The sequence below is a fragment of the Paramisgurnus dabryanus genome, chromosome 13, assembly GCF_030506205.2.
Source record: "Paramisgurnus dabryanus chromosome 13, PD_genome_1.1, whole genome shotgun sequence".
Classification (NCBI taxonomy): Eukaryota; Metazoa; Chordata; class Actinopteri; order Cypriniformes; family Cobitidae; genus Paramisgurnus; species Paramisgurnus dabryanus.
The window spans coordinates 4,367,993-4,395,768 of NC_133349.1; the positions used below are offsets into that span (position 1 = coordinate 4,367,993).

Here is a 27,776-nt window from a genome sequence, read left to right on the forward strand (position 1 = left end):
TTTCCCAACAACGTCTGTAGTATGTAGCAACTTATTAGCAGCAAACGCCCTTTTTAAGACACAGAAAACTTAAAAAATCACGAGTGGGGTTGTCACTACTTTGTTTTAGGCCATAGAATAAAACCTGAAAATTTCTTGAGGTGTGTTAACCCAAGGTCGTATTAAATGTGCATTGTGTAACTTTTAGAAGGATCTCTTGACAGAAATGCAATATAAAATACATAACTATATTATCAGTGGTGTATAAAGGCCTTACGTAATAAACTGTATGGTTTTGATTACCTTAGTATGAGCCGTTTTTTATCTCTATACACTACGGGGTCTCCTTACATGAAAGTCGCCTTCATGTTTCTACAAAACGGACAAATTGTTCAACAGAGCACGTTTCGTCCCTAAGTTGTCTCAGACTACGTATGACGTTTGTCCTGTGGCGACCATAGATATGTATAATAAAAGCTAGATGTCTCGCCCACGCTGCTGGCCAATGGAGGTCGGCGTCCGCACCTGGCGGCCATCTTGTCTCAGGCAGCTCCCTCACTCGTACATTTCGTTTTAATGGTGCAGGTACTTTTAAATAACCATAACTTGTTCAATTTTCTACCATTTTCGAATCGTTTTGTTTGTTATAAACATCAGAGATGTACCTATGACACTGCATACTTATGGATAATTTTCATCCAAAATTATAGCCATGTTAACAAGTTTTGTAAGAAACCAAACAATTTGAAAATCAGTAGAAAATTTAGCAAGTTATGGGTTTTTAAAGTACATACACCATTAAAACACAATGCTACAAGTGAGCAAGCTGCCTGAGACAAGATGGCCGCCGGTGATGACGTTAGAGACTCCGCCGTAAGACATCTAGGCTGTTTCTCAATATGCGTTCTTCAGCGATCTTGTGTCCTTATGTTCTCGCTCTACGTCATCATTTACCATCGAAGTTCAATTCCAATTCTCAAGAACGCAAGTACAGAGGATGCATGGAAATACCCGGATGTGTTCTTGATATCGAGGATGCATCGAATGCAGACTTGCGCGCTGAAAGTCATTGCGCCAAAACAATGGCGGAGGTCAGGTGACCAACAGGAAGATCGCACACATCTCAATTCTCGCAAGTGCGTTCTGTGTTCTCGCGACCTTCTGAGTTTGTTCTTCCAAGGTCGCCTTGCAAGACCAATCTCCACGAGAACGCAGTCCGTTCTTTGCGTTCTTGGAATTGAAAAACAGCCCTAGCGTTTATTATACATATCTATGGTGGCGGCTACCATATGCGTTTTAAAATTGAGGGGTGAGCTGTTGGTTGCAATATAACAGTCTCACCACTAGATGCCGCTAAAATGTACACACACCACCTTTAAGGCATTTAACCACAAAAGCCGTTATAAAACCTGACTTTGGGACGAGAGAAACAAAAATGCTAAAATTCTAACTCACCTCGAAGTTTTGTGTACAAAATACATCATCCCTGCATCTCTCTATGTCTCAAGCTGTTTATTTCTCATTAAACTCTCATCTTGTGATGTATGAAGGAGAAAAAGATGAGCTCATTTGACTCATAGTTGCATCAATGTGATGAAGTCTTTCCACAGCTTGAGACATTTCTTCTGTAACTCAACTTTTTGGTATACGCATAGTCTGTTTTCTCAAGAGAAAACGTCTCCATTTGCTCACTGTCTAGGAGAAACAGTTGAGGTATCTCATGTGTTTTTCCTGCCTGCATAGAAACCTCAAAGCACATACTTGGGTATTTCATTTTTAAAATGTACTGCCTGTCTTACCATTTTTCTTTTACCAGGAATTCACCTGCAATTTCTTAACTTCTCCACGGAGGCCGTGCACGACTACCTGGAAGTTCGTAGCGGGACGCTGGAGTCGGGCTCTGTGATCGATCGGTTCAGCGGGCCTGTTGTACCAGAATCTTTTTTCAGCACGACCCACGAGACCAGCTTCTTCTTCCACAGCGATTACTCCCAGAACAAACCCGGTTTTCACATCACCTACGAAGGTAAGACAGATGGGACCCGTCTTCAGCCATCACTTCACCTGTCAATACAGGCACACACCATTGGATCTTCTCACAGTCGCAGGATAAGATGTAACCAGTTGCTCTTTGTGAGTTCAGTCGAACCTTTCGACCTTCTGCATTGTTGAGTAACACGATTTGTCCTCTTCAAGCAGCCCTTCTCCAGAGATTTGAACATTTGGCATTGAAACGCTGACAAATGTGTTTTTAGAAAGTTCACACTATAATAAAACTTGAGCAATTGATGAAGACTGTCCTAAAGCATCTGATGAATAATTGACAATGCAAATCTGATTTTAAGGGGTTTGTTTGTCTGTACAGCGTACGAGCTGCAGAGGTGTCCTGACCCGCGACCCTTTCGTAACGGTTTGGTGATCGGCAGTGATTTGGGAGTGGGGATGACCATCTCTTTCCAATGCCTGCCGGGATACACCCTGTTGGGGAACGCATCCCTTACGTGCCTGCATGGCGTCAGTCGAAACTGGAACCACCCCGTCCCGCGCTGCGAAGGTACCTGACAGACCTCCATTTACAATTACTCTTTCATGCTTGTAATTAAATTCTATTAAAAGCTTTCGGGGGAAACATACGTGCCGGCTTTATATTCAGCATCCGTAAAAAGCCTTTATCGCCTTTTTCACTGCCTTTTGCCGTGGCATGTGAAATGCATCCCAATTTTCTCTGAATAGCTTCTTGATTGGGTTCCTCTTTCATCAGCACTTTGTGGTGGTAATATCACAGCCCTGAATGGAACCATCTATTCTCCGGGCCACCCGGCCGACTACCCCAATTTGAAAGACTGCATATGGAGCGTCAGAGTTCCTCCAGGCAACGGCATCCAAATCAACTTCACCGTGCTCAACACGGAGCCCATCTATGACTACATCACCATCTGGTACGACTTTTGCAAACGCTTTATAAAAACACGTCACCTAAAGACTAACATCTGTTACGTGCCGCACGAATGCACAAGCTATCAGAAGGTTTTAGATTTGAAAACATTGCTTTGGAAACACCAGTGTCGTTTCTTTAAGCAGTACTGATGATTTTAAGATTTTTAATTGTTTTTGAAACTACAACTAAATAATGATTAAATTACAACGATAAAAACCTAATTACAACCATAATTAGGCTTTTATAGAGTTTGTCTTATTCAGCATTATTTGCCTGTCGCAGTTTTTCATTTTGCCGGCCGCGCTAATAAAAATTCATTCGGGAGTCGCCGTGACAAAAGTCATTTAAATGATGGAGACGGGCATCAAACATCGCACTGCAGTGTTTGGGTCTCCACTTCATTTTCTTGTTATAATTCTGCTGGCTCACAGTAACGCTTTATTTATTCGGTTTACATTCACTCTTTCGCCGGTGCACCTTTAATCCTCGTCTTCCCCGAATAAACACTGATGCTGGTGTGAAAGTAAAAGCTTGTTACTCATGGTCACATTATAAATAATAGGATTTTCCTGTGCGTGTTTGAAATAAAGATTCTGGTGTGCTATGTAGCTTTAAAAAAGGTTCGATAACAAACCGGCTTTGGTGACGTCATGTGCACATTAACATATGTGACCTTTATTTACATAACAATGCATATTCATCAATGTAATCTATGGTTCTTCATTTTGCAAGTCGCAAGGTCATTTACTTACGGAGGCACAGTAAAGAAAACAGTCAGTTTAAGTCAGAGAAAGAAAGAAAGAGAGAGAGAGAGAGAGAGAGAGAGAGAGAAAACTAAACTGATGTAGAAATGTTAAGTTATTTTAGAAAGTAACTAAATGCAAAAAAATAAAAGTTCTTAAAGGCGGGGTGCATGATCTCTGAAAGCCAATGTTGATATTTGAAATCACCTAAACAAACACTCCCCCTCCCCAATAGAATCTGGACCTTCTTTTGATAGGCCCGCCCCACACATACGCAACCTAGGCAACAATGTCGGTTAGTAGACACGCCCCTTACTGCTGATTGGCTACAAGTGTGTTTTGGTACTCGGCCCGACTCCCTTTTCCAAAGTGTTCTTCAAAAATCATGCAACCCGCCTTTAAAGGGTTTTGGTCAGAAATGCCATATAAATATTTTTGGTCCTATTAAAGAACTTGCAACTTTTTGACCTATGAGTTTCTTTGGAGAACCAAAAATGGATCTGTGGCATCACTGCGAAAATGTTTGGAACATTTGTTTAATATTTATAACCATATATGTTTCCTGGACCACAAAACCTTAAAGGATTACTCGACTTTCTTAAAAAAATCCTGATAATTTACTCACCCCCTTGTCATCCAAGATGTTTATGTCTTTCTTTGTTTAGTTAAGTTTTTTGAGGAAAACATTCCAAGGTTTTTCTCAATTTAATAAACTTTATTGAACCTTAACATTTTAAAGGGACACTACATTTTTTAGAAAATATGCTTATTTTCCAGCTCCCTTAGAGTTAAACATTTGATTCTTACTGTTTGAAATCCATTCAGCTGATCTCCGGGTCTGGCGCTAGCACTTTTAGCATAGCTTAGCATAATAAATTGAATCCGATTTAGCATTGGGCTAAAAAATAAACAAAGAGTTTCAAATTTTTGTTATTTCTGCATACCGGAAATTTCATAGCGCCTGAGCTTTAACTCTTTCCCCGCCATTGCAGGTTAACTCATCAATTAAGAGAAAACGCTTCTCTGCCAATGACAATTATTTCCGGCTTTCCGTTATACCACTATTATCTCTTCTGCAACTTATACAACCCGGAAGTAATGCCTTACTCTAAATCTGATCTCTATCAAAAGTCCTTCACAGAAACCTACCCATATTTGAGAGGTGATAAAAAAAGAACTGATGAAGGTAGGATGAAAAGTTTTTTTTTTAAGCAAAGGGTCTGTTCTTTCATTTGATATATTGTATGTTTATATATTTAAAGAAGAATATTTTCTGGAAGGCATTAAACTTTTGTGAAAATCATAAAATATGCTGGCGGGCAACTTTAAAAAAAATGCTAGCGGGGAAAGAATTAATAACGCTTGGATTAATGACGCTTGGATTAATGACATCGGTTTTAAGGTTTTTAGGTGCCGGTCATTACAGTGTTACGCTTATAGTAAATCAGCTTCTTTTTTTGTCTACCAATCAAGTGGCTTGTCATAAATAAGCAAAACATGAACAAATAAATAATTGAATAAACTATTGCCTCACCCCCCGATGGTATTGTGTTTCGGCAATCTCACAGGCTGACGATAGGACGATCTCACAATGGGGCACATCGCCCAACACTAATGCAAATATTAAATATTACAACCTTAATAATAAGGCAACTTTGCCATGAAAAGTTAAGGTTTTACCCAAAGTTTTTAACCATACGGAAATCTCAGATGTCAAGTTCTGGTGGTTTAAATACCCATGCAAAGACAAATTAGCATTATAGTGCTGTTAATTAAAAAAATATACATATTAAATCTTCTTTGAAGAGCCGGCCCTTCTGTATTTGTTGGGTATTATTACTTTAAGTTTTAACTCCAAATTTCACATCCATAATGGTGGAATTTTTCTTTTGATAAATAATTCACTCTCTCTTTTTTTTAACCTTACTTAAGGGGACATTTCACAACACTTTTAAAGATGTAAAATAAATCCCCAGAGTATTTATGTGAAGTTCTAGCTTAAAATACCACATAGATAATTTATTATAAAATGTTAAAATTGCCACTTTGTAGGTGTGAGCAAAAATGTGCTGCTTTTGTTTGTGTCCTTTTAAATGCAAATGAGCTGATCTCTGCACTAAATGGCAGTGCTGCGGTTGGATGTGCAGATTAAGGGAATGTATTATCCCCTTCTGACATCACAAGGGGAGCCAGATTTGAATGATCTATTTTTTACATGCTTACAGAAAACTAAGTTACTGGGTTGATCTTTTCCACATTTTCTAGCACTGGAGAAACAATTATAGCACTTAATCATGGGAAAAAGTCAGATATTCATGATATTTCCTCTTTAAAAATACTAAGTGACTTTTACAACTTAAAGTGAAATTGTATTAATTTTATTTATATAGCTGACATATTGTACTGTATGACTTTTATCATCCAAAACAGACGATTGACGGATACACTGGTGTGTTGCTAGGTTTATTATACTGTAGTCTAAAGTTTGTAATAGTTTCTAAATATGTGCTGTGCATTCTGTTGTTTTAATGACTGTGATTATACTAATGGTCTTTCTTGTTATTGCCTGGACCTGTTTGTTATATAAAAGCTTCTTTCTAATTAAATAAAATCTTTTAGGCCATACAGAACTAAGATCAGCGCTTTCACTATATACCTCGCTGTCTCCCTGTTATATATATATTTTTTTTTGGTTGGTTTTTACTCCTTTAAAAAGTTTTTGATGTTTTCTGTTCTGCTTTCACAAACATTACTAAATCTCCGAGACCGAAGTGCGAAATGAAAAAGCGTCACGCATCGGTAAACAGAAGCACAGACCTTCAGTTATGAGTCGAAAAGATTTGAAATGTTGATCTGTGTCCAATGTGTGGGATTAAACAGAACCACTGTCTCCCTTAGGGATGGCCCCGACCAAACATCTCCACAGATCGGTCAATACAGCGGCAGCTCGCCTCAAGAGGCCGTCTCCAGCATGTCCAATCACATCCTTCTGAAGTTTCACAGCGACTTCAGCACCAGTGGATTCTTTGTTCTCCGTTACCATGGTGAGCTGCCTCTCCACTGTAATGCTCCTCATTCATTTACAGCTCACATGTTGCCTATTGTCAGGTAGATTATGCCGGTTTATCCCTCCCACAGAAACATCTTACTTACATGCTCGCATGCGTGCACAGACACAAGCCGCAAATATCTGCGCATTCAACAAAAATTGTGCCGTGAAATTGCATTACAGACGTTTTGGTGTTTGTGTCTTAAAATGGAGTGTTAAGGTTTTTTACCCTCCAGCCCCTTGTTTCTTGTTGTGCAGCTCTCAAACACATGGGCCAGAAGCGATATTACTTATTTCTCTGGAAAATGGCTTCGATTATTACGGCTGTCACGTTTCGATGGCACTCTAATGTGTTTGGAGGCCTCCAACATGTGCAATAATAACCATTACTCAACAAGCAGGTGTAGAAATCTGAGAAACGATGTGCGCCTGCCGTTTTAGATCTGTTCCAATAGATAGCGAGCTGTCATCCTACGTAGGAAGCTGCCTTTTGAGCAAGCATTCAGACTTCATAAATGACCATTTTGCAATGCTCAGCATAGATAGCAACTCAAACAAATCGTATTTACAGGGATCATGCCAGCAACCGTTTTAAATTATCATGCTGCCAAACTAATGATGTTTGCATGCACTGAAAAACACAGAATACACAATACTGGGATAAACATTACATTTTAAATGAGATTTTATAGATACTACAAAGTTAAATCACAATTACATGTATATTTCACAACATGTTGGACCGGAAACACTTTATGCAAGTGCACAACACACCCATGCAGGCTTAACCAATGCAGCAAGCGTGTACTTCCAATGATTATACTCCATTTATTATATGCACCTTCAGATAGTTGTGCCTTTAAACCAACTGTGTTATTACTCGGGTAGCTTTAACAGACTTAACAGGTGGGTCGCTTGGCTGTAGCAATGACACAAAAGTCTAAGTAACGACAATTATTTTGATATGATATACCTTAGGGAATTATTAGGTGTGTATAGATTATTATAAACTTACATTTTATTAAAAAATAATAAAAAGCCATCATTTCTATTTAAAGATATATTGGTGGGTCCCGGGATAGATTATACCTATTTAAGTGGGTCGCGAAAGGAAATTTTTGGGAACCCCTGAGGTAGGGATGCATAACGATTAATTATTCGCGATTAATCTATAGCAGAATAAAAGTTTTTGTTTACAACATATATGTGTGTGAATTCTGTATAATAACTTTATATAGATATAGATGCACACACATGCATGTATACTTAAGAAATGTTTACATGTATTTATACATTTGTATATTTATGTATAATTTATATTATTTAAATACTTAATATATATATTTTTTTCTTGAAATTATACATGCATGTGTGCATATTTATAAGTACATAATTATTATACACAGTTCACACACATATATGATGTAAACAAAAACTTTTATTCTGCTATAGATTAATGACGATTAATCGTAATGCATCCCTACCCTGAAGTAAACAACGCAAAATTATACTTTCTAGTGTATATAATGCTTTCTAGCTAGGCAGCGTACTAGGTTTTAGGGCAAAGATATTAACTGTGATACACTCTAATCGTGATGGCAAACCGTTATATAGGTAATATAATCAGGTAATGTCTGTGTTAGCATTTTGTGCTGATGTTTTCAAAGCCATTACAACATAAAGATGTTATGTCAAGTGTTGCAAAGCTCGAAGCTCATTTGAATTTGAAAAGATAATAAAATAAGAGAGCACTGGTCCCAGTGCTGCCAAATGGCCATTCTCCACTTCCAAATTACCTTTAATGTGGTAGCCGAGTACGTGCGGAGTCCTTACTGTTTTTGACTTCTTGTTTGAATTCTAAATGTTGTTTTTGTTTATCAAAGGTTGTGTTTAACAGTATTGGGGTTATTTAACTTTTTATTAGGTACGTGAGTCGTTGGGATGGTCAAGTAAGATGTAGTGGTGTTGATCTTCTGCATGTGAGAAGAGATGCTCGTGGTTAAACATTTTCTCAGAAATCTGACACTAGACTCTTTTTACTTGCAGTAGTTTTGCACAAACAAGCAGTAAAATTTTGAAATTTTGTCACCCTAATACAGTGGTTCCCAAACTGGGGGGCAAGATGTTGCCAGGTTGGCCTCAGTTTTATGACATTTTATAAAACATTTTAAGAAAACATTTACATGTATATGTTAGGGCTGTCAAAAGATTAATTGCGATTAATTGCATACAAAATAAAAGTTTGTTTTTGTATAAAATATTTGCGTGTGTATTGTGTGTAATTATTATTATGTATATATCAACACACACATACATTTAAGAAATGTAACAAACATGTTATTTATGTATATATTTTTAAATTTATATATAAAATATATCAAAAACTCTTTTTCTCTCTCTCTCTCTCTCTCTCTCTCTCTCTCTCTCTCTCTCTATAAATATATAAATGTAAATGTTTCTTAAATACTTGCGTGTGTGTGTGTAAAAACTTTTATTTTGTACGTGATTAATTGCGACTAATCTATTGACTGCCCTATAGCATGTCTATATATATATATATATACATACATACACACGTGTATATATAGGCGTCTAGAAGCTGTAATCACCAACAAAAGCTTTTCTACAAAGTATTTAGTGTGTTCAATACTTATTCCCTGTGTCATTTCACTTTATTTATTATGACTCAACTTGTATACTTAAATGTTCTGATTTCTTTGTATGAATTCAATATTTGGCTTGATGTCTACATGTCAATAGCCCACTTAGAAATCCCCTTACTTATAAAAATGCTGATGTGTCAAATGCTTATTTTCTCCGCTGTGTATGTGTATATATACACAGCGAGATCTTGACTATATTTATTTATTTATTTATTTACTTAGATTATGATATTTTTATATTTAAAAAAATTCTTAAAGGTTTGAGAACCATAATGTCTCAAAATAACATCACAGTAGTGTCTGTTATCATATAGTGATAAAGGGATCTTAAACTAAGAAATCCTCTTTTAGAAAGTCTTAATCAGTGTTGGTAAGAAAAAATGTGTGACCTCCATCGCAGCGCACATCCTCGGCTAATTTAGCTTTATGTTGTGCGTGGGTTGTTAAGTGTTTTCACTCGAGCAGGCGCTGAGCATCACATGTCTTATTTTCTCTGCAGCCTACCAACTCCGCATCTGTCAGCCTCCCCCACCTGTCGCCAACGCCGAGGTCTTGGCTGAAGACAACGAATTCCAGATCGGTAAAATAACGTAGAACGTTTCATGACGTGTTTGTGTACATCTCTCGTGTGCCGAATGCTCATTAAAAAGACGTTCCCAAGGTTCCCACCTAGTAACGTAGAAAAAATAACACATGCCGGTTGGCATTTGTCATCATTAATGTCAAGTCTTAATGAACTAATGTGCTGTTGAGCGAGGCGAAGCAAACACCCGTGTGTGTAATTACTCAACAGGTGACATCATCAGGTACCGCTGCCTGCCGGGCTTCACACTCCTCGGGAGCGAGATCTTGACCTGTAGGCTGGGTGAGCGATTGCAGATGGATGGTCCTCCTCCGGTCTGCCAAGGTGAGTTTGGCAGAACATCCCGCACGCTGTCTTATTTGTGTCTCGTGTTGTTTCGGTTGCTCGTATCATGTTGTCGGTTCTGTCGGAAGCTGTTAGTGTCTTTTGGACTTAATGCTTAAGGTCGTGAGAAATCTTGGATTTCTTCTGGTGTTTTCAAAAGAAGAGCATATGTCATGTATAGATAGATTTTTAAGATCACTTATCATTAGTTTAGTTTAGTTTATTTATAAAGCACACAAACTTCAGCGTGGCGCTGTCCAAGGTGCTGTACAAAGCAATTTTAAGAATTACATCATAAATACGTTTTCAAAAAAAGAAAGGGATAACAAATATAAGTAAAAAATAAATGTATAATTAAAAATTATGAAATGTTAAACATAATGTGTAAAAGATAACACTGCACTAAAATAGGTTTCAAGAGGAGGTAAATCTATCATGCTTTTTTGGTTTTGTATTTGCGTAATATGGCTTTTATTTATAGTAAACCTTTAGTTATAGATACATTTGATATACGGGTCAGTGACAAGTAAGGTTTGGTAAGATGAGAAAATCAAAAATCTTTTAAAATCTGTTTTTAAAAAACATGCATCAGGCATGTTAAAATGAATTTTTTTTATTTATGTTGATTTTATGTAATTAAAGCGACATTTGCACATTTTTTTACAAAAGTTTGCAACTAAAAATGTCAAATGGTATAACTGCCAAAGATTGAGAAATATTTTTTTCCACTTAAATGGCACATACGTATACTCATAGAAATAAATATATAATTTTAGACTTATCTCTAATTGCAAATATTAATAGGGTTATGCAATATTTGGCAGGAGATCTGCTGAAAACATCCATGTTTTTTAAATAACCTTTGACACATTATGTAGAAATTGTTAAAAAAATCATATTATTACACTAAAGTAGATGATTACATTTGATTTCACATTAAGTTTTTTAAATATAATTATATTTTTATGTAAAATAACTGGTTACGCCAATTGACACAAACGAGTTACACCACCTGACCATGTTGCTTCTACAGTCAAAGGCCAACATTTGTGAATCATTGAAATTGACAGAAATATATACTTTCTAGTGGATAAAGTATTTTTATTTTATTTTAAAAGAAAATTAAATTAAGAGAACAGAGTGAAACAAAATGTGCTTTTTTTTACTTAAAGGATTAGTCCATTTTCTTTAAAAAAAAAAAAAAAAAATCCAGATAATTTACTTACCACCATGTCATCCAAAATGTTGATGTATTTCTTTGTCCGTCGAGAATAAATTATGTTTTTTGAGGAAAACATTCCAGGATTTTTTTTTCATTTTAATGGACTTTAATAGACCCCAACACTTTACAGTTTAATGCGCTGGTTCATCACACAGCCGGAGGAAGACGAGAAGTTGTGGTTTAAAAGTGCATTTTTTTTTTCTTGTCAAAAATGACAATCGTTTCGCTACATAAGACTCTTATGCCTCATTTGGGATCATTTGGAGTCCTTTGAAACTGCAATTTTAAACTGCATTAAAACTGTTATGTGTTGGGATCCATTAAAGTCCATTAAAGTAAGAAAAATCCTGGAATGTTTTTCTCAAAAAACATAATTTCTTCTCGATTGAACAAAGAAAAACATCAACATTTTGGATGACATGGTGGTGAGTAAATTATCTGAATTTTTTTTTTTTTAGAAAATTGACTAATCCTTTAAAATCATGTAAATGTATTCTAGCAATGAAATTATGAACTTTATAATGAACATAATATCTGCACAGAATATTTAATAACACAAAGCTGCACAAATGCCTCAATCAAAAATACAATGATGTCACAAGCGCATGACCGCTATCGCCAGGTTTACATATCAACATCTCTGTTTCCTGAACTGCTGTTCCATTGGGTGATCTGTAATATAAAAGCAACACAGCAGAAGGAAATGTATTTTACTGGAGATTGCTGTCTAAATTGAATGTGATAAGAGAGAAGAAATATAATAGATAGGCGACGTATCTTTCTATTCACTTTCGAGTCACTGGCTGCACTCAAAACAAACACAATGCACAGAACCACTGGTGTGGAAGATTTATGAGCCGGCTCTTCTCAAAAATCTGTCAAAGTCTCCTAAAACTTGCAAGTTATCAGTTTAAATCGTTTGCAGATTACTTGCTTAATCTGATCATTAAGATGTTCAAGTGACTGGATGTTATGTCTGGTTAGGACACAGTATAAACATCAAAGCAATGGTGCTATTATGCAAATCCACTTGTACATGGTGTTTGGACATAAATGTGTGTTGGTAGTATGTGAAAACCACCCTACAATAAAAAAAAAAACCACTAATTTTTTAAATTCCCAAAGCAGTCTCATTAAACATGCGTTCTGATTCCCTTGTTAATGTGATGTCACACTGATAAAGCTCCGCTCACAGCCACTGACTGACAGTCATGCATTACCTTAGTTTCCAACCTCAGTGAGCTGTACGCTGTTCTCCATATCTCAATAGTGAAACAAGCACATATTATTTTAACTGAAAGCACTCATTAGCTCATTTGCATGTAAAGGTAAAGCAAATTTTTTGTCCCACCCAAAAAGGAGAATTTGAACATGCTATGGCACATCTGAAACTTCGTTAATGCCTTCCAGAATATTTTCTTCTTTTGTTGTTTTTAACAAAAAGCCTTTTGATTTTGTAGTTCAGTGTCCTGACAACGAGGTTCTTTTCGACTCAACGGGCGTAATTCTAAGTCCAGGATATCCAGACAGCTATCCGAACCTTCAGATGTGCTCCTGGATGGTCAACGTGGAGAAGGGCTACAACATCACGCTGCACTTTGAGCTCTTCCAGACCGAGAAAGAGTTTGATATTCTGGAAATCTTTGATGGTGGGTTTAAATCATTCATATTCAAGACAGCATCTGACAGCGGTACGAATGTGTCCCTGAGTATTACAGCCATTATTCTTAGCCCTGTCGTATCTCTGACACCTTTCTTTTTGTCTTTTGGAAGAGTTGAAACGTAATTTGGAGCCTCCGAATCAGTTTTTTATGCCTCAAGACCATTACAGAGAAATATTTCCCAGAAGTCTCATTTAGAACTGGCAGACATGCAGACCACAGAAAAGATGCTCAAGTGTGTCTCGATAGCATCGCAATGGCAAAGACAATCTGAGATACATTCAGTGTGTTATTAGCCACAAATTACTTAAGTGCTTGCAATCAGCAGATTAGCCAATAACTCATCACTGATTGGACGCTCATTAATGCCCATGGCAATACAGAATCCCATTGGAATAGAAAATGAGAAGCGATATCTGTTCTCTTCTCCTCGCAGCGACAGCTTTTTCTTTATGTTTTTACTGTGATGTCAAGTGCAATTTTGGAGCTTTGTTCCCAGCGTCTTTAACTGTCCAATCAGCTGTTTGTATTTCTACTTTTGGTTTAAAAAAAACTTGAAGAAAATCATGTATTGATCTATCCTACAAGAAAAATATAAATCACTGATGACATCTCTATATCTCAATTATTTCATATAGCCTGTGATTAACTCTTTACCCGCAGCATTTTTTTTTTTTAGTTGCCAGCCAGCGCCAGCATTTTTTATGATTTTCAAAAAAGTTTAATGCCTTCCAGAAAATGTTCTTCTTTAAATATATAAACAGACTCACTCATTTTGTCTGTTTATTTCTCCTAAGCAATTTAAGGGGAGACTAAGTTTATACTTAAAGTAAAACCTCCTGAGCTATGAAAGAGCAATAATAACATTTTCACCTGATCTACGTATGTTATTGATTGGTGTTGTTGTTGTTTTTGTTTTGCAGGGCCCAATATTTACAGTCCAAGTATGGCGGTGCTTAGCGGAGACCTCAGCGTGCCCTTTAATTTGACCACGACGGGTCATCAGGTGTTGTTACGCTGGTCGTCCGATCACGGCACCAACAAAAAAGGCTTTCGAATCACTTACGTGGGTGAGTATCAAAGTATGTATCCCCGATCGGTAATTTCCTTAGTTTTCTGTGTGTCTCGCGTCATGTTTGTCCCGCCCATGACACCAGCGTCCTCGTCTGCGTCCATTTGTCTACGTGTTTGTGTGCAAATGTTTGTATCTGTTTGTAACTTTGGAGATATGCAGTTAGTGTATCAGGAGCTCATTATTGAAAAATGCAAGATGTAAAACTATTACTTGAGGTATAGTAAGGATATTATTTGATTTGCTTCCAATGTGCAGGTTTAAAAGTGATGTGTTTAGTGATTTTGGTTCGAATTTAAGTACATTATTTTTTAGGGCTGTCAAACGATTAATCACGATTAAGCGCGATTAATCGTGTACAAAATAAGTGTGCATAATGTGTGTTTGCATAATGTATGTGTCGTTGTACTGTGTGTATATTATTTAAGTATTATGTGTGTATATAATACTTATGTTTATTTATAAATACACTCATACATGTGTACATGTGTACGTTTAAATTTATATATAATATAATTTATATATTTATATAATTTAGATACACACACACATGTTAATGTTTCTTTAATATCGTTAGCCTCATAGCATAATTGCTTTTTGGAAAAAACGGAAAAAAAACACAATATTTAAAAATCAAATCACATTGTTATGCTAAGGCAGATAGTGTTTTTGGATTCTAATAAGTGTTGTGCTTGGCTAAGGACATAAAAAAAGGCCATAGGCAGAAAGGCCATAGGCATAGATTGTGTGAACATAAACTTTAATTTTGTAAATGATTAATTGCGATTAATCGTTCGACAGCCCTAATTTATTTTTAAAACACAAAGAAAAGTAATACAGAAAAGCTCAAATTACTACACAAAGTTACAACCATGTTTGTTTGTTTATCTATTTATACATATTAATTGCACACAGTAAACACACATGTATTATGCAAACATAAACTTTAATTTTGTACGTGATTAATTGCGATTTATTGTTCGACAGCCCTAATTTATTTTTAGAACATAAAGAAAAATAATACAGAAAAGTCAAAATAATTACTACACAAAGTTACAACCATGTTTGTTTATCTATTTATACATAATAATTACACACAGTACACACACATATATTATGCAAACATAAACTTTTTTTTGTACATGATTAATCGCAATTAAACGTTTGACAACCCTAATTTATTTTTAAAACATAAAGAGAAGTAATACAGAAAAGCTAAAATACTTAATAGACAAAGTTACAACCATGTTTGTTTATCTATTTATATATAATAATTACACACAGTACACACCCATATATTATGTATACATAAACTTTTATTTTGTATGTGATTAATCGCGATTAATCATTCGACAGCCCTAACTTATTTTTAAAACACAAAGAAAAGTAATAAGGGAAAGCTAAAATATTTACTATACAAAGTTACAACCATGTTTTTTATCTATTCATGCACAATAATTACACACAGTACACACACATATATTATGCAAACATAAACTTTTATTTTGTAAATGATTAATTGCGATTAATCGTTCAACAGCCCTAATTTATTTTTAAAAATAAAGAAAAGTAATACAGAAAAGCTAAAATACTTACTACACAAAGTTACAACCATGTTTGTTTATCTATTTATATATAATAATTACACACAGTACACACACATATATTATGCATACATAAACTTTTATTTTGTACATAATACAGAAAAGCTAAAATACTTAATAGACAAAGATACAACCATGTTTGTTTATCTATTTATATATAATAATTACACACAGTACACACTCATATATCATGCATACATAAACTTTTATTTTGTATGTGATTAATCGCGATTAATCATTCGACAGCCCTAACTTATTTTTAAAACACAAAGAAAAGTAATAAGGGAAAGCTAAAATACTTACTATACAAAGTTACAACCATGTTTTTTTATCTATTCATGCACAATAATTACACACAGTACACACACATATATTATGCAAACATAAACTTTTATTTTGTAAATGATTAATTGCGATTAATCGTTCAACAGCCCTAATTTATTTTTAAAACATAAAGAAAAGTAATACAGAAAAGCTAAAATACTTACTACACAAAGTTACAACCATGTTTGTTTATCTATTTATATATAATAATTACACACAGTACACACACATATATTATGCATACATAAACTTTTATTTTGTACATAATACAGAAAAGCTAAAATACTTAATAGACAAAGATACAACCATCTTTGTTTATCTATTTATATATAATAATTACACACAGTACACACCCATATATCATGCATACATAAACTTTTATTTTGTATGTGATTAATCGCGGTTAATCATTCGACAGCCCTAATTTATATTTAAAACATAAAGAAAAGTAATACGGAAAAGCTAAACTACTTATTACACAAAGTTACAACCATGTTTGTTTGTTTATCTATTTATACATATTAATTGCACACAGTACACACACATATATTGTGCAAACATAAACTTTTAATTTGTACGTGATTAATTGCGATTAATCGTTTGATAGCCCTACTTTATTTTTAAAACATAAAGAAAAGTAATACAAAAAAGCTAAAATACTTACTACATAAAGTTACAACCATGTTTGTTTATCTATTTATATATTATAATTACACACAGTACAACCACATATATTATGCAAACATAAGCTTTTATTTTGTACGTGATTAATTGCAATTAATCGTTTGACAGCCCTAATTTATTTTTAAAACATAAAGAAAAGTAATACAGAAAAGCTAAAATACTTACTACATAAAGTTACAACCATGTTTGTTTATATATTTATACAAAATAAATACACACAGTACAACCACATATATTATGCAAACATAAGCTTTTATTTTGTACGTGATTAATTGCGATTAATCGTGAATTCATCATGTTTGTTTGTTTATCTATTTATACATATTAATTGCACACAGTACACACACACATATATTGTGCAAACATAAACTTTTAATTTGTACGTGATTAATTATGCAAATATAAACTTTTATTTTGTATGTGATTAATCGCGATTAATCATTCGACAGCCCTAATTTATATTTAAAACATAAAGAAAAGTAATACAGAAAAGCTAAAATACTTACTACACAAAGTTACAACTATATTTGTTTATCTATGTATCATCATTCTTGTTCTGCCACAAAGAAATTGTACAATGTCTCACAGCAGACTGTAGTAATTTAGTTTTGTAGTTTTGTCACAAAGGTATGTCAACTTATAAACTAAATGAGTATAAATCTTTTCAGCGAACATTCTTTAACTTCTATGATCAATGCCAATGTACTTTCTCTACTTCTCCATAACTGTCATGCTATGTGACTTATAGGCAGGAATTATAGTAGACATTATCATGTCTCTGATGATGCTGTTTTAAGTGAATAATATGAAAGTGTTTAATGGTTCATGCTTTTATGTGTAGCGATGTACTGCAGTACACCTGACTCTCCTCAGCACGGGTTCGTGGTCAGTCAGACGGGCGGCCACGCCAACAGCGTCGTCCGCTGGGCCTGCGACCGCGGCTACAGGCTCGTCGGAAAAAATATGGCCGTTTGCAAGAGAACCGAGCTCGGATATCTGGCCTGGGACTCGTCTGTGCCTGCCTGTCAAGGTTATTTATTTATTTTGATTTTCTTTACCTTGAGTTTGCACAAATTATATTGTAGATTTACTGCCGGGGTGAATGAAAAGAGTCACTTGTGAAATACTGTTGTGTCTTAACCTTCGGTGGTAACAATTTCAGCTTAATTTTGTTGTTTTCACTGAGCGTTCGATGTGGATCAGAGGACATTTGTTTTAATTTTAAAGTTTAGAAACAATTCAGAAGAGTTTTTCTTTTTTATGCAAAATGTCTTTTTTTATTTACTGAAGGATAGAAAAATTAAAAGCAATAGTTCTGTCTTGATGTACTTCCTATTGAACATACATTTGTGCATGATTTTTTGCTTAAAAAAAGCACAAACATTGCCGATTGGTACTAAAGCGGGCATCTGATTGGACAATAAAATGTGTAGTGTACGATGAATCATCAGCTGGTTGAGTGCAGTGTTTTGTCTGGTTTTCAGCTTTGGTGGGTGTTATTTGGATTGAATTATCGTTTGTTAGGACAGGCTGTGTTATGTGCCAGCAACATTGACCAGTTGGCTCTTTGTGTTTGCTAATTAATGGCACTGAATGAGCGCCTACTTTCTGCTTAGCTGTTATTAGCATTTTATGAGAGCTCATTGTTATGCTGGATTTATTTGATTTGATTTTTTAGCACTCAATAATTGGACATCGCATTATGTTTCAGTGCCATATTGATGTGGCTTTGAGCAAACCGCAGCACTTTTTCCAAGTGTTTAATTACAAATTTTTACAATGTTGAGTAATTACAGCGCTGACTGCTTACACTTCACTGTTTACAGAAGATGCTCCGCTCAAAATACGCTGCGCTGTTTCTGTTATTCAGTATATATTCGACCCAAGAAAATAAGTCTATTTTTTAGACAAAAAATATAAAATTGAAGCGCATAAAACAAGCAAAAAAAAATCTGCCAATGGGGTAAGCAAAAAAATCTTGAAAATTTTTCATAAACACTAAATTCAAGAAAAATTCAAGAAGAATTTGCTTACCCCATTGGCAGATTTTTTTGCTTGTTTTATGCACAAAATCCCTTAAATTTCATATTTTTGGTTTAAAAACTTGAATTATTTTCTTGGGTTGTTTTGCTCATCAAGAAAAAGCATCTTAATGTAAGATTTTTTTTAGATATTTTTACTGAAAACACTGAATGTTTTTTCTTGAAAATAATTTTTTTGTAGTGTACCAAAGCTTTTAACGCGGCAGAAAACGCCAGGAGGACGCCGACTGCCAGCTTTCTTCAGCAAAGCGCTCTGGTTGCTTTGGTATTTCTGCTTTGTTTATTAGTCGCTGAACGATGCGCCGGTTGGTTGTTGTGATGTTTATCCCATCCCTCCTCCACTGTGATTGGACGGCCGTGTGGGAACAGACATTGACGAGCTGAGCTTTCACCCAAAGTTGAATATTTTTAAACTCTCGTCGCTCACGCTGAGCACGGAAAAAACTCGCGCCAGCTTTTAGCATGGAAAAAACGGCAGCTGATGGGATTTTTGAAAAGCGCTGCGCTTCCATTGGAATCAATTGAAAACATATGCTGGCTGTCGACGTTAAAGCTTTGGTGTGCATGCTACCTAAGAATATAAAAAATATTTTTAAAAGGTCATTTTTTATTTGATGTTTTATCAAATTCAACTTAGTTTGTTTTCAGATCATTTAAATCATGGTTCTGTTCTTGTTTAAGTAAATAAAAAAATATTTTTGGAAAATGAAATTAAACATCAAACAAAAGGCGTTAATAATAAAAATTAAAAGTAAAAAAAACAGTAAATTTAAGATGTTATGTAGTATGTTAGCAATGTACAGAGGCCCTAAGGGGACATGGAGAAAAAATAAAATAAGGTTTGGTTTCTAGTGAAACTTTCGCTTTAGTTTCACGTGCGCACATGATAGTTTCACGTGAGCACGCAAAACTAAACTTTAGATTTTTTTACTCCAATGTCACCTTAGGGGTTCCGTAACAATGTGACTGTGTATACCAAAATTTTTTCTTGAAATATCTTTGTAACATAACCATTATAAAAAAGTATGTAAATAAGAATAAAAGGATATTAAAGGCAGGGTGCATGATCTCTGAAAGCCAATCTTGACATTTAAAATCACCTAAACAAACATGCCCCACACATAAGCAACCCAGGTAATGATGTCAGTTAGTAGACATGCCCCTTACTGCTGACACCAAGTGTGTTTTGGTACTCGCCCTGACTCCCTTCTCTAAAGTGTATTTCAAAATTGTGTACCCCGCCTTTAAATAATAGCTTTTTTAATAATTCTAGGTAAAATACTTTAGATATTTTATTTTGTGTAACATGGCACAAATGGCGACATACGCTCACAAAATTTCATAAATATGATTATTATTATTATTTTAATTGTGACATTCATTTTTTTAGTGTAAGATCGCGATGTACTGCATAACAGGAATGACACGGTTAACCTGAGCTATAGGTTTCTGCAGGTAAAGGGTTAATTTCAGATTTTTCGGTGGGAATTAAATCCATGGCATTGACTTGAACCCCTCACCTGCTTGAAAACCAGGCAAGGTGTGTGTGTGCATCAATGCTTTGGTTCAATTACTTTAAATGCATTATTTATGTCATCATTTATTTTTGTAAAATGATTGTTTTATCGGAAGCTAAAACAATCATTTTACAAAAATAAATGATGACATAAATAATGCATTTAAAATATTTAAAAAACATTTCTTCTTCAAAATTACCAGAAGATTTGTTAGAAAAATTGTTTAGGAAAAAAATTTAGGGTAAATAAGCGATGACTTCATTCAAATTTTAAATAAATCATTTCTGTAGATAAAAACTTTGGAAATAGAAAATTTGACAGAAACAAATGCAAGGCAATCAAATGATATTTGAGGCAATCATAACAGCGGCAATGTTGTCGTGCCGGCAGGATGGAAATAAATATGTGTTTACCCAAGTTTCAATGCAAATGCTCGATTTAAAATGGCAGCTTGTTAAATTTTGAATCTTGTTAACCACAAAAGCCAATTACACTAGTAATTGAACCAAAGCATTGATGCACACACAAACACACACCTTGCCTAGTTTTCAAGCAGGTGAGGGGTTCAAGTCAATGCCATGGATTTAATTCCCACCGAAAAATCTGAGCACAAGTCAAGAAGAAATTGTATTATGCCTTTACATTCTTTGCATCTTGCAGCATTTATGTCTTCTGAATTTCTCTGCATGTTCCTTTGATGCATGGTCTCTTTGTCACATTTGTCAGAAACTAAAAGCATATTGGTACCAAAACGTGCATATTCTTACCTCAAAGGTATATACCTAAATGCCACATTGACAGCTAGGACCCATTTTTTTCCGACAGTGTACAATGAAGTTATGTTTACGCAGATGTTTTAATGAGGGGAAACAATGAATCCCGCTCGCAAATGTTTGTTGATCCTGGTGCACAGCAGGTAAGACGTGTCTTGATTGTGACACCTGCAAGAACCTAAGTAGAGCAGACATCTTGTAAATAATCACAGTATTTAAATAAATAGGTGAATAAATAAGTCACAATTTTGAATAAAAATACTATATGTGTGAGGTACAAACCAAGGCCGAAAAAGTATGTCATTTCATATTTCTTGTTTAGAGTTCTGATGATCTCATCATCATGTCTTTTCCAGCTGTGTCCTGCGGCACACCTGTGGCTCCGGCGAATGGAGGAGTGCTGGCCGCGGATTATTCCTCAGGAACACGAGCGACATATTTCTGTAACGATGGTTTCAGGCTGTCCTCCAAAGAGGTGACCAGCACCGTATGCCAGGCCGACGGCACGTGGAGCAACCGCAATAAAATCCCTCGTTGCACAGGTGACGGCAAACGCCAAATTCACTGCTTTCAGATCATCAGGCTGTATGTGTATGATCACAATGATTATAGTTGGGCACTTTGTTTTAAACCTAATGAGCTTTTAAATATGCCAATGCATCATTGGCGCGTTATCTCAAAAGATACGCCAGGATAATTACACAACCTCTAAAGATACTTTCTTTTGGCCAAATGCCAGCGCAGCATAGCATGTATCTAATGCCACAAATTGGCAATGCAAGAGAAATGTCCACTCGCTTTGATAGCAGCCTACATCTTACTAGACTGTTTAGACTGTGCATGTTATGTCCTTTTATGTGAGTGGATCCAAAAATAACACTGATAGTTGGCACCCTTTGTGACTCTCCTTCCGGTTTATTAGCCGTCATTTGTCATGTACAGTGGACAGGCGGCTTTAAAGGAACATGACGACTTTTTGGGACTTTAAAGGGGCCATGTCACAAGACTTTTTAAAGATTTTTTTACTCTGTCCCCAGAGTACACATGTAAAGTTTTAACTGAAAATACCATATAGATAATTTATTATAACATGTTAAAATTGACACTTTGTAGGTGCGAGCAAAAATGTGGCATTTTGGGTGTGTCCTTTAAAATGCAAATCAGCTGATGAAATTCAAACACCGATCGCAATTATGGTGGTTTGTTGCTTTTGAATCTCAATTGTGCTGTCAAATATTTTTCTCTCTTTCTCTCTCTCTGCACTAAATGGCAGTGTTGTGGTTGTATAGGTCAGATTAAGGGGCGGTATTATTATAATAAGATCTCCTTATGACATCATAAGGAGAGTCAAATTTCAATGACCCATTTTTTTCACATGCTTGCGGAGAATCTTTTACCAAAACTAAGTTACTGGGTTGAAAGAAGCACTGGGAACCCAATTATAGCACTTAAACATGTAAAAAGTCAGATTTTCATGCCATGGCCCCTTTAACTTATTCACCGTATCCACCAGGGTAAGATTAGTCCATACATACCTTTTTCATCTCCGTGCGTGCCGTAACTCTGTCTGACGCACCCACCGCTAGCCTAGCTTAGCACAAAGACTGGAAATAAATGGCTCCAGCTAGCATACTGCTCCCAATAATTGACAAATCTGAAACTATAGTCTCAAAAGGCAAAGCACTGCTACTTAGTTGAAGAAAGATTGCTGTGTCTCATATGATCTTGTTATTTGTACCCGCTGTGACTATACAAATCACAATATATAAATAGGAAAATGTTGGCATTATTTTGTCACTTGTTGGGAGCAGTATGCTAGCTGGAGCCATTGACTTCCAGTCTTTGTGCTAAGCTAGGCTAGCGGTGGGTGTGTCAGACAGAGTTACGGGATGCACAGAGATTAAAAGGGTATGTGTGGACGTATCTAACTCTGGGGGATATGGTGAATAAGCTAAAGTCCCAAAAAGTCGCTGTTAAATCAGACAAAGAAGACCTGGTTGGTGCGCCACATTTGGCCCGCAGGCCGCCATTTGACTAGTTCTGGCTTAGATTTTACTACATGGGTCCGATGCAGAAATACAGCTTATTTGTTTAATAGTTAAGTTCAAGACCTCAATGCTCTTATTTAATACTCATCTACTGCAAAAATGAACTCATTTTCAAATCACCACCTAGCGTGAACTACGCAGTATATGAAGGTAAACAGATTTTTGAGGTCTGGCAAAATTCCCAGAGGTCCTCTTATAGCGCAAACATGTGTTAAATTAAATGATGACTGTTTGGCTAACCTTGGCTAACAATTTAAATGTGTCAGTGGATGTGTTAAATGCGTGCTTTGGTTGACTAATGCTGTTTATTTTCAGTTGTGGTGTGTCCCAGCATTGGCTCCTTTACCCTGGATCACGGCAAGTGGCGGATTGTAAACGGCTCTCGTTACGAATTCGGCACTAAAGTGGCCTTTACCTGTAACCCCGGCTACTACCGGCTGGGCCCCGCCCACATTTTTTGCACAGCCAATGGAACATGGAGCTGGAGGAACGAGCGACCTCGCTGCAAGAGTAAGTGATGTGTTGCTCTGAAATGAATAGTGCAGGAGTCTCAGACCTCGTTAAGATGGCCTGCTCTTAAGGTCAGCCGGGCCAGACGACAAGACTAATGATTTTGTCAGTCGACTGCTGATGTGTGACGGATTAGCAGTTTGTGTCCCTCGAGCATCTAGACACTCATTGTCATGCCCAGGCGACATCTGCAGACCTTTTTATTAAATGCATTTTAGTGTACAACTTTGTGAGTAATGGGTACTCAATTCTCTATTGGCCTGCCAAGATATTTTTTCAGTTTAATATCCTCTATTTTTACAAGATGCGAAAATACTCATTACGCTCGGCACGTCTGAGTAAGCGTCCGGTTTGCAGCTTTTAATGCATTACAGAGTGACCTGGACGGCTCTGATACGGAGGTTGTAATCTGTTTTATTTCACTTTTAAATCCATAATGTCAACAAGCAATGATAGCATTAGTTTGCGGTGACAGCTCGGACGCGAGAGTATTTAACAAAGACCGTAAACAACATAACGCTGTCTGTCTGTTCCTTAGGTGACGAAGTGGCACAACGCCACCTCCCGTATTGATGATATGAAATTGTAGACGGCAGTCAATCACTTATGTTGACATTTTTATTGATCTTATTTTGTCTCTGCAATGCTAAATAAATATTAAACGCAAGTGTAAAGCACAGAAAGTCACTCGCCATAATGGTGTCGCGCATGGAGAAGTCAGGAAAATGTGGATTATGTTTATGTTGGTTTTGGATGATCTAACCTAATGTTTGAACTAGATCAAGGTTGAATAGAAAAGATTATAGGTTTAAATCTCACTATCTAGCTATCATTGCGTCGTTTTTATCTTAAAAACACAATGCACACTTTAGTCTTTGTCAATAAGTTAAAAAGAGAGAGAAACACGTGCAATTGCCCAAGATGTCTATTTTATTTTAGTAAATAAATACTTAGATTGGATATTAATCCAGATGCTTTTTATGGGGATGTCATTTCCATTTATGCTTTTGGCCAACACTTACAGGTATCTCCCAGAGCGCTTTACTGTGCAAAGCATTCGATTTTTATGATTTTTCACTATGATCACTATGTAATAAAAAATTTTATCTGGTTGTGTAAAGATAAATAAAAATATCTTGCATGCAGATCCTTTAAAAACAATTTGAAAGAAATGGCAAACACTGACTGTCAAATAAGGCAAGAAAGCTCGGCTAATCTAAACTATAGCAGTCGTTATTGGCAGGTGGCGTCCTCAGATGGTTTGCTTCCCAATGTTGTGGGAAAAACAATCTTCTGCTGTAACTTCAGAGGTGATAAATGTGTAGATTTGCCCTCATAAGATCCACAATCGAAACATTAGAGTCGCATCATGACGGATGGCATCTGACAGAATCAACGCGCCGGTGAGGGTGAACGCAGCCTCGTGGCAATTTTCAAAAACAACAGCAATCAGATGAAAAGATGATGATCAGCTGGAAACTGATGTGGTATTTTCATACATGGACGACCTGCTGTGCATCACATAATGTATATGACAAATATTTATATAATTGAACATTTGCCGATCTGATATTCCAGATGTTCAGATTCTGATTTGCTCATGTGGCAATAAAACAGCATTAGGAAAGCTAAGTTAAAACTAATATTGTAAACAAACCCATATAGCAAAAAAATATATAAAATATATTTTGAAATAGTTAACAATTTTTTTAATAAAAATTTACATATATTTCAAAATATATTTTAGGGTCAACAAATACATTTTTAATATTACAACCCATCTGGCAAAAATATATGTTTACTGGCCAAAATATAAGAGTTTGTATAAAACGTATAAAGTTTAAATGTAAAAGTATGTATAAAATTATAAGTATATATTTTTTGCAGTTGAAATGATTTTTATTTATTATCTTTTCAAACCTGTTATGTTTACAGGTTTGTAACATACAAAGTTTTTCTTCCAATGGGACATGAATATAACATCCTTTAAAATATATTTGTTTTAAAATATATATGAAAATATTAGGGTTGGGCATAAATTTAATCTAGATGAAATAAAAATAAAAGTAGTTTTTTGCATAACATATGAGTTTGTTCTGTGTATAATTATTATGTATATATAAATACACACTAATTCATGTAAGAAACATTTACATGTGTATATACATTTATTTATGTTTATATAAATTCTATATTATATATATATAAATAAAAAACTATATATAAATAAAACATTTCTATATATATGTATGTGTGTGCGTTTAAATATACTTAATATTTACACACAGCACAAACTCATATATTATGCAAAAAAATTGCTTTTTATTTTGTATGAGATTAATCTAGAGTAATCTATGCCCAGCCCTAGAAAATATACAAAAAAAATGGCAAAAAATATATAAATAAAATATATAAAAAATAAATATATTTTAAAGCATTTATATTCATGTCACATTAGAAAAAAACTTTGTATGTTAAAAACCTGTAAACATTACAGGTTTGAAAAGATTAAAATAATATAAATATAATTACAACTGCAACAATATACTTATAATTTTATATTTAATACAAACTTTTATATTTTGGCCAGGAAAAATATATTTTTGCCAGATGGGTTGTAATATTAAAAATGTATTTGTTGACCCTAAAATAAATTTTGAAATATATGTTAATGTATGAAGGTTAAACCTAAATATATTTTCAAATTCAAAAATATATTTAATTAAGCTTTACTTTCTACAAAATCTATTTAGCATATATTTAAAATATATTTTTTGCTAAATCATTTTTTTTGTCTTATTGGAATGTAGTCTTAAACTGAGAAATGTACTTACGTTAGTAGCATTGCAATATGAAGTAGCTACTAGTTAGTACATTTGAAAAGGTTGTTGTGCCGATGTTAACTTAAAGAACTGCATCAAATGTGTTTTTCACAGAGTTTAATGTCTCAGATATTTTTCTCATTTCGTTGTGTTATTCTTGTGTGTGTGTTTTCGTGCCGGCTCTCAGATTGGGCGTAAATCACAGCACATTTTGACTTTGAGGTGCGTGCCGATTCATTTCGCGCTCTCTATTGCCTCTTACCACAGTTATTTCGTGTGGAGAGCTGCCCACTCCTCCTAATGGAAAGAAAATTGGAACGCAGACGACCTTTGGATCCACCGCCATTTTCACCTGCAACTCGGGCTATATTCTGGTGGGCTCCACTGTACGGGAATGTCTGGCTTCGGGTCTTTGGAGCGGGACGGAAACGCACTGTCTGGGTAATGCAACAAACCTCTTGTCTTTGAGAACATCACCCCTGTTAGACATTACCATGAGCGTAACCTTTAACAGAGACGGGATCTTTGAACAAGGCCCTAAAAGAGTTCTGTGACATTTAATTATCTGCATTTCCATAGCAACAGTGCTTGTACTTCTCATGCTTTTATGCAGCTTGAGTATCATCACTTACACACAAATAAAGGCTCAGTTTCAAAACATACTGAGCTCCCTTTCTAGACAGCATAAGAAGAATCATACCATCATAAGCATGATGCCATAGAAGAACCATTTCAGCTGCATGGGTACTTAAATAACCTTTAACTCTTTCCCCGCCAGCATTTAAAAAAAAGTGCCAGCCAGTGCCAGCATAAAAAAAGTGCCAGCTAGCGCCAGTTAGTGATTGGCGGTTTCGAAGCACGCTTCATGAGGCTTCGAAACATTTACAAATCTTTTGTTTCAAATTATTGGTTTGGAGCTTGTTTCAAACTGGCCAAAGTCACTTGATTTAAGCAAACGAGGCTTCATTATGTCATAACTTTTCGAAACGTTTCGAAAATCTGACGATTCACCACTAGGGGGAGTTGATCACAAATGAGGGTCAGTTTTATTATAAAAGTTCATAAAACATTCATCCTTCTGACTAATAACACTACCATTTTGTCTACTTTTTGTTTATAGACAGATTTAATGACAAAATGTGCATAATTAAAAAGGGAGTTTGTTTTAATGATTTGTTTGCCATAAATAAAACTAAAATCACAGAATACACTTTTAAT

The 27,776-nt window shown here is 35.3% G+C and overlaps 1 protein-coding gene across 4 annotated transcripts in view; it reads left to right on the forward strand.

Annotated features, from left to right (window-relative positions):
- csmd3a (CUB and Sushi multiple domains 3a) overlaps positions 1–27,776 on the forward strand; it is a 398,763-nt gene that overhangs the window by 290,319 nt on the left and 80,668 nt on the right. For 3 of the 4 annotated variants that reach the window (XM_065298900.1, XM_065298901.1, XM_065298903.2), the window contains exons 41-52: positions 1,796–2,005; positions 2,345–2,533; positions 2,741–2,918; positions 6,559–6,704; positions 9,872–9,952; positions 10,166–10,279; positions 12,962–13,150; positions 14,086–14,244; positions 17,688–17,876; positions 21,535–21,720; positions 23,542–23,736; positions 26,826–26,999. In XM_065298900.1, coding sequence (XP_065154972.1) covers positions 1,796–2,005; positions 2,345–2,533; positions 2,741–2,918; positions 6,559–6,704; positions 9,872–9,952; positions 10,166–10,279; positions 12,962–13,150; positions 14,086–14,244; positions 17,688–17,876; positions 21,535–21,720; positions 23,542–23,736; positions 26,826–26,999 — 2,010 coding nt within the window. The remainder of the gene's footprint in view (positions 1–1,795; positions 2,006–2,344; positions 2,534–2,740; positions 2,919–6,558; positions 6,705–9,871; positions 9,953–10,165; positions 10,280–12,961; positions 13,151–14,085; positions 14,245–17,687; positions 17,877–21,534; positions 21,721–23,541; positions 23,737–26,825; positions 27,000–27,776) is intronic. The other variant, XM_065298902.1, reaches the window with a different exon arrangement.